At 28.3% G+C, this 7,507-nt stretch overlaps 2 protein-coding genes across 2 annotated transcripts; both read left to right on the top strand.

Moving 5' to 3' along the window:
* Positions 1 to 1,830: 1,830 nt before the first annotated feature.
* LOC136785535 (uncharacterized protein PF3D7_1120000-like) lies at positions 1,831 to 2,877 on the top strand. Its single transcript, XM_066746598.1, has one exon. The coding sequence runs from the start codon at positions 1,831 to 1,833 to the stop codon at positions 2,875 to 2,877; it is 1,047 nt and encodes a 348-aa protein (XP_066602695.1).
* A 46-nt stretch (positions 2,878 to 2,923) lies between these two features.
* Positions 2,924 to 5,365, top strand: LOC136785534 (uncharacterized). Its single transcript, XM_066746597.1, has 2 exons — positions 2,924 to 3,218; positions 5,016 to 5,365. Exons 1-2 carry the CDS (start codon positions 2,924 to 2,926, stop codon positions 5,363 to 5,365), a joined length of 645 nt encoding a protein of 214 aa, XP_066602694.1.
* Positions 5,366 to 7,507: the final 2,142 nt, after the last annotated feature.

Here is a 7,507-nt window from a genome sequence, read left to right as displayed (position 1 = left end):
CAATCAATAATATTGGTTATTTTACATATTCGAATAATACCGATGTTATATCGATAAATGATGCATTACCAAACTCTATTTATATATTTGATGATATAGCATGTGATAAACAAAATCTTGTGAAAGAATATTTTTCTATGGGTAGGCATTCTACTATTGATAGTTTGTATCTGTGTCAAACATATGCAAAAATACCAAAACATTTGATTCGCGATAATGCAAATTTTTTAATTTTATTCAAACAAGATGGAACAAATTTAAAACATATATAACGATCATGTAAATACAGACATATCTTATGAAACATTTTTAAAATTATGTAATCATTGTTGGCGAATTAATTACAACTTTTTGGTAATAGATAAGGATAGTTCAAGTGTTGAAGGACGTTATCGTAAAAATTTTGATCAGTTCTGTGTGTTATAATAGTGAAGATATTTGATTTGAAAAATCAGTTGATTTCGTGTACGCGTGTACATTACATTCTTCGGTAAAAAAAAATCATGGATTTTACCAATAAAAAAGTTTTAGCTAAAATTGCGAAAGCAAGTCGAGTGATTAAAAAAAAATATAAGGACTTAAAAATGGGAATAGCAGATGCTGAAAAATCTGCTGAAGAAGCATATAAACTCATAGTTGAACCATTAAAAAAGTTAGTTCATAATTTATTACAAGTGAAAAAAGAAAAGATTAAAAATGAAGAATACGATGATGAAGAAGAAGATATGGAAAATACATTTAAAGTGGATAAAAAGAAGGGAAAAAAATGGAAAGGAAAGTTTGGAAAATGTGTCAGATAAATCTCTTGCAGAAAAATCGGACCAGTCGATGTTAGTTGATGATCCAGAAGTTTTTTTCGATACTGATAATACTATTGGAAATTTATCATTTAAGTATATTTAAAAATTTTATAATAATAAAAATGTTGACGTTGATCGTACATAAGGAGTGTATATGGATCCTATTTCGAATCAATTAATGTTAGGAAATGTTTTATTTAATACCGATGAAAATGATGATATTATTATTGGTGAAAATAAATATCCTGGTACACATGGACTTTACGAGCTTATTTTCATGAAACAACCGAACGAATACACTAAGAATAAAGAGAAGAATTATAAAAAAATATTATTAAAAACTCATGCATATCGACGAGAAATAGGTAATCTGAAGATCAAATTAAAGGTAGTAGTGGTAGTAAGTATAAAAATATTATTTCTAATTTAATAACGAAAAAATCCGCAACAAAATCAACAACATCTAAAACATTATCTGGTTCATCTGAAAATCAATCAAGAACAAGAGCATCTAAAACATTATCAAGTTCATCTGAAAATCAATCAAGAACAAGAGTAGCTAAAACATTACCAAGTTTGTCTGAAAATCAATCAAGAGTAAAAAGCATCATCTTCTTTGGAAAATTCTACAAAACAGTTAAATACAAGACCAAGATCACAGTCATTTTCGGGGAGGGGAATTCAATCATCCTTGTATAAACAAAAAAATTATTTATCTAGTGATATTGATGATGACGATGATGACAATGATCAAAATCAATAGATACCATCTAAAATGTTATTAAATAATCATGTAAAAGATTATGTTTACTGGGACAATCCAAATGAACTTGTCGATCGATTGAAATTATTAATAGCATCAAAAAACGCTGGTCATACTAATCATGATAATGAAATCATATCTATTATTGAAGAACTGCGTGAGGATGGTATCATTGCTTAAAAACATTATATTCTTGAAAAATTTTGCTAGTGTTTGTTCATAACTCAACGAAGCAAGTCATAAGTTCGTTTTATAGAAGTAGTGAGAATGTCTATTAATAAGTTTGGTGGAACTAGTGATAGTAGTAGATATAAATATCATTTAAAGTATCAAAGAAAAAGAGAAATATCAATGAATTTCAATTATTCAGAGCGTTCTTTCGACGCTCAAAATAAAAAAATTACTAATGTATTCGATCCTGAGAATATTAATGATGCTGTTACTTTAAAATATTTATATAATCTAATTTCGGAAAACAATGATAAAATTTATCAACATATTCATGAGAATACACTTTCAAAGATTAATGAAGAAGATGTTGATCTTCGTAAACATATACAAAGTGAATTACAAGATCTTAATACTAAAATATTATCACAACTTAATAGCAAGATCACAAATGTTGAAAAAATTTATTCACTAATTGAAGGAAAATTCAAAGATCTTCGCGATCACATATTAACTGAAATAAGAAATCTTTCTGATGAAATAAATATACATAACGAGACGAATTATATCAAGTTGAATAAAGTAAAGAATGATATTTTAACATATTCAAACGAAGAATTGACTAAATTAAGTAATTCTTTTAAAGATTTAAGAACAATAGTTAATTCAGAGATAAATAATTTTGAAAAAACAATAAAATCCTTAGAGGTGAAAATTGATGAGAAAGCGAAAGTAATGACTGAGGAAGAAGTTAATGAAATAATAAACGCACTTGTGAAAGAATTTAATGAGAAACTAAAAGATATTAATAAACCATTGAAAACACAATTACTACAAGAAAATCAGTCTTTCTCTGAAACAGGAATAACTTCAGGATCTATTCCACTAAAAGTTATACCTAATCCAAAAGAAGTATTGAATAAACAAATTGATCGTTTAAAATCAATCTCAAACACGCAAAATAATGAAATTAAACAATTGAAAAATCAATTAACAATGGAAAATCATCAACCTTCCTTTGGAACAGGAATAATGACTTCAGGATCAATTCCACTAATAAAGTTATACCTGGCGCAAAAAACAATGAAAAGGAGAATAAATAACGTGAATAAATTTAAGGATTTTTTTTTTTTTGAAGAAGAATAGTAATGAAAAGAGTTTTGATTAAACAACAACAATAATAATATCTACAATGAGTAAGGAGAAAGTTCAACTAGTAAAAGAACTTCATAGATCAGCAAGAAAAAATTTTCCACGACGTCGAGTAATAATAAAGGGATATGATGATTTATGGCAAGCAGACTTAGTTGATATGCGAGCTTACACTCATCAAAATAAGGGTAATCAATATATTTTGGTTGTTATTGGTACTTTTTCAAAATATGCATGGGCAGAACCGATAAAAAACAAAACGGGAAATATAGTGATTAAAGCATTTGGTAAAATTATAAAAAGCAGAAAACCAAAAAATGTACAGACTGACGATGGTAAAGAGTTTTATAACAAAACATTTCAAGATCTCATGAAGAAACTGCGACATGAATTCCTGCCACTGTGGGGAAGGCACAATTTTAACAAGAATCAGTGCAAAGGCACACAGACTTTACTTATAAAGAGCGCCAGGCTCATAAACCTTATATATGAGCCAGTCTGAGGCTTGCCGGCTTGAGACATTTCAAGGACGTGGCATGCTGTGAAATTAAAGTGGATTCTCTTGGAAAATTACTAGTACACAATAATAAAAATTAAAATAAAAATTATATTCTATAACTGCTCTGTCTATCAATTTACAAGTATAAAAGTTAACATAATTATACAGTTATACATGGGATCTCTCCCTAAAGCAACCGTTAAATTCTAAAGACTAGAGCAATGAAATTATAAATATTCACAAAAGAAAAGTACTTATATAAATAAGAATTAACAGAGTGACTATTAGTTAATACTGAGGAGTTGGATCAATCGTATGACTTTCAGTCCAGGCATGAACAAGTCCGAATGGACAAAAGACCCTTTCCAAGTTTATCCAACGCTAGCCCTCCAAGAACCTAATTACTTGCTGCACTATTCCTGTAGGAAATATAAGGCACAAGCAAAGAGGTTACACCAGGTCAAGTAAGGCATAGCCAAGTCCACCAATATCCAAATCACTACCAGAAAAGTTAAGTGACTATTAGGGTTGTCCAACGGAGTCTCTAAATCTCCTGTTTTAATGTGCTTATGCACCAAATTCATTAACCTTCTGTTAACCACACTATAATTCAACGCCTAGCCAGAATATACTTGATTAAAAATAAAACTATGTACAGGTATATAAGTAAAGAAGAAAAATAAAAGTATATAGATACATATATATTTGGCATTAAAGCCTAATTCCTGTCATCGTACAGGCTATGGAATTTATAATCCAACTCATTTCAATAATAGCTTATTTTTCTTATTGAACATACTAGACTATATGAGTGCAAAGAGAAAAAAAACTCTGTATCTATCTCCTGTAATTGGAGTTGGATTCAATAGTACTCCGTTCGTAGACCTGCTACACCCCACCAAGCCTGAAGCCATCAAGTTAGTCACAAAGGAGTATTAATAATTAAACGTTGAGTCCTAATATCTGTCCTCAACGCTTACCTTCATGCAATAAACAGTGTAACAAAATTCAAGCCTGGCATGCACAGCAGTGTCAATTTTTGGTTAGGAATAGTGGAATGGAGTTGAAGTCCCAATAAACCTCCTGACAGTTTCCAATCTCCTGTCTAACCTCCTTCCTTCCTTCTTAGTATATTAAATCCTGGTCCGTGTTCCACTTACATGGGTCTCCGAACCTGATTACAGCTCTCCTCGGATTTTCCACAAAGATACGTCCTGCCTTGATGACTGATAAAAGCGGTGTGTCTGCTCCTAAGGCTCCGCTCGACCAGGCGATCGCGGCAGCTGTGCACGCGTGCACAGCGCCGCCACCCGGGATCGAGAGAAATCTTGTTTACGCGCGGTGTTTAAAAATCAAAAATAATTCATGTAGCAAGGCAAAAGAATTTGCCTTGTTACAAAACATACAATCAATCATTATTCAACATATAGTATTATGAAAGCAAGTATTGTTGAACACTTTAATCGCATTTTAAAAAATGATATGTGGAAATTATTTACAATGAATGGAAGCTATTAATGGATAAATATTCTTCCAACAATAATTAACGACTATAATAGAAGAAAACATCGTACTACTGGCATGAAACCTATTGATATTAATGCAAAAAATTCAACACATTTATTGAATACAGTGTATAGTAATATAAAAATTGCTGCTCCAGGAAAATTTAAAGTTGGTGATTTTGTGCGTTTAAGTAAATATAAGATGTTATTTGAGAAAGGATATACACCAAATTGGACTACTGAAGTGTTTAAAGTAAAAGTTATTCAAAAAACTAATCCAGTTAGTTATCTACTGCAAGATTTGAGTAATAATGATATTAAAAGAGCATTTTATGAGCAAGAATTGTCAAAAGTTAAAGATAAAAATGTATATCTTGTGGAGAAAATATTGCGTAAAAAGGGAGATAAAGTTTTCGTAAAATGGTTAGGTTTTGATAAATCACATAATTCATGGATAGATAAAGATAATGTATTGTAAACAATTATAAAATAAAAAATATTTTATTACTTAAATATGTATATATTTAAGTTTTATTTTCAAACTACTTTTCTCCTATTCTTTTCCTTTCTTTCATTAACCACAACGATTGTGATATATATATATATATATATATCTAAAACGTTGGAGTGGGGAGAATGGGGTATAAAGACATGAAGTAACTCTTTCTATATCAATAGCTCCATTACCATCAATAACATTTATTCTACAGCTAATTTTTTTTAAACAGTTCTATAAAACTTTTAATCGTCTCTCTCTCTCTCTCTTTCTCTTCACCTACTAATTTCAAAATGGATAAGTAAGTGTTATTTTCTATCAAAATATTATTTTTTTTAATAACTAATATTTATTCGTTATTTTAGAATTACACATATATTTGATGTAGATGGTTTTAACGTGGATAATGAAATTAAATTTAAAGATGCAGCTCTTATAGATATTAATACTGGATTTATATATACAGCTAATTTTAAGTTAAATGATAATTACTATACATTGCGTAAAGAAGATCAAAAAGGTGCACGATATTTATATTTAAATTTACATGGAATGTTATATAAAGATTATGGTTTTGAGGAATATGAACCAAGTGATATGAATGATTTTATTTTAAGTAATTATAAAAAAAAATTTTATAACAAAGAGTCTGCAATAATTGGCTACAAAGGAGGTATCATTGAGCAAAAAATATTGAAAAATTTAGGTATGGAGTATGTGAATATTGAAAAATTTGGATGTCCTAAATTTAATGATCTTATAGAATTATATAATTTTCAAGAAACAAAATGTAAATTACATGCTAGAATGTACACTATAAAAAATACAAGAGTACATTGTCCATTCGAGGAAGTTCAAATATTTAGAAATTGGGTAATAGATAATAAGTAATAATTTAAAAAAATTTTGTTATAATTAAATTTCTAATTTTATATATGTTTATATGTATTTTTATTATTCTTTAAAATTGTTTTACAAAATAAATTTTAACATACATATTATTCTCTATCTTTGCATTTTTATTCGTTACTTTTAAAATGTCCCCAGGGTAGTGTATTAATAAAATCATCCATTATAAAACGTTTATCATCGTATGGATTTAAAGCTATTTTTTCTTCTAAAATACTATACACTTTGTGCATTTTAGAATTTATTCTACCTTGTAAACTTACCTTAATATCTTGATTGTATAGACAATCTAAATAATCTTGAAAAGTAATATTTCTTTTTACAACATTTGATGAAATTCCCTTAATTTTCTTTATGTCACATTTATCGAAAACTTGTATGGCATACATTTTTGATCTTAAACCAATAAATTCTTTCATTATATATCCATTATTTTCATATTTCATCAGCCCAGGCATTTTTTTATTAACCAATGGTATTATATAAATATTATTTGTCGAATAATCACTGGTATCAAACATTGTTCTACAATCTCTTTTAATAATTTCATAAATATCAAAATGTTTAATCTCGTAAATCAAGCTATCAGTATCCATATATAAAATTTTAGCACAATCATTAAAGCTCGTTTTCATATAATTATAGTGAAAATCGTATAAACAAATTTTTGAAATATCTAATATTGACATACCAACGTAAATGGGTTTATTAATCGTTACACATAATCTATTCATTTTAATCGCCATTAAGTTTTCATTAAAAATAACTCTACTATGAAAATTAGGTTTTGAAATATATGAATTAGCACCATAATGACCGTCCCATACAGTACACAATTTTACATCCACATGATTTCGAAAATTTCCATTGTTTTACCACAAACGGCATTATTCATTAATTTATATAAGATTTTTTCAAAATCATTATTAATTTTACACGTAATTCCGTGTTCAATTCAATGTAAACGCGTAACCATTCCTTTTGCTTAAATTGTAAAATACGATGTATTTTATCCAGTTAAAGACCATGTTTTAAGCATGTTTTCAACATTCTAATGTATATAACGTATCTTTTCTTATCGTATAACGTTGTTAAAAGCTTCTTATGTTTACTATTTAACGGTGATAAATCATGAGTAGGACAAAATGGTAAATCTATATGAGAATTATGAATACTTTGCGGATATTTTAAATCGACTTCTAATACAGGGTCTTT

The sequence above is a fragment of the Prorops nasuta genome, unplaced genomic scaffold (assembly GCF_024137725.1).
Source record: "Prorops nasuta isolate Cenicafe-Biocafe unplaced genomic scaffold, Cenicafe_Pnas_1.2 PNAS00468, whole genome shotgun sequence".
Lineage (NCBI taxonomy): Eukaryota > Metazoa > Arthropoda > Insecta > Hymenoptera > Bethylidae > Prorops > Prorops nasuta.
The sequence above is the reverse complement of the archived record's forward strand: the minus strand, read 5'-3'. Positions and strand labels throughout refer to the sequence as shown.

Excerpts from the sequence above, each read along its gene's own strand:
- LOC136785534 (XM_066746597.1), top strand. The coding sequence starts at position 2,924 with ATGAGTAAGGAGAAAGTTCAACTAGTAAAAGAACTTCATAGATCAGCA. Across the intron at positions 3,219-5,015 it reads AAATGTACAGACTGACGATG|TGTATAGTAATATAAAAATT; the intron begins GTAAAGAGTTTT and ends TATTGAATACAG.
- LOC136785535 (XM_066746598.1), top strand. The coding sequence starts at position 1,831 with ATGTCTATTAATAAGTTTGGTGGAACTAGTGATAGTAGTAGATATAAA.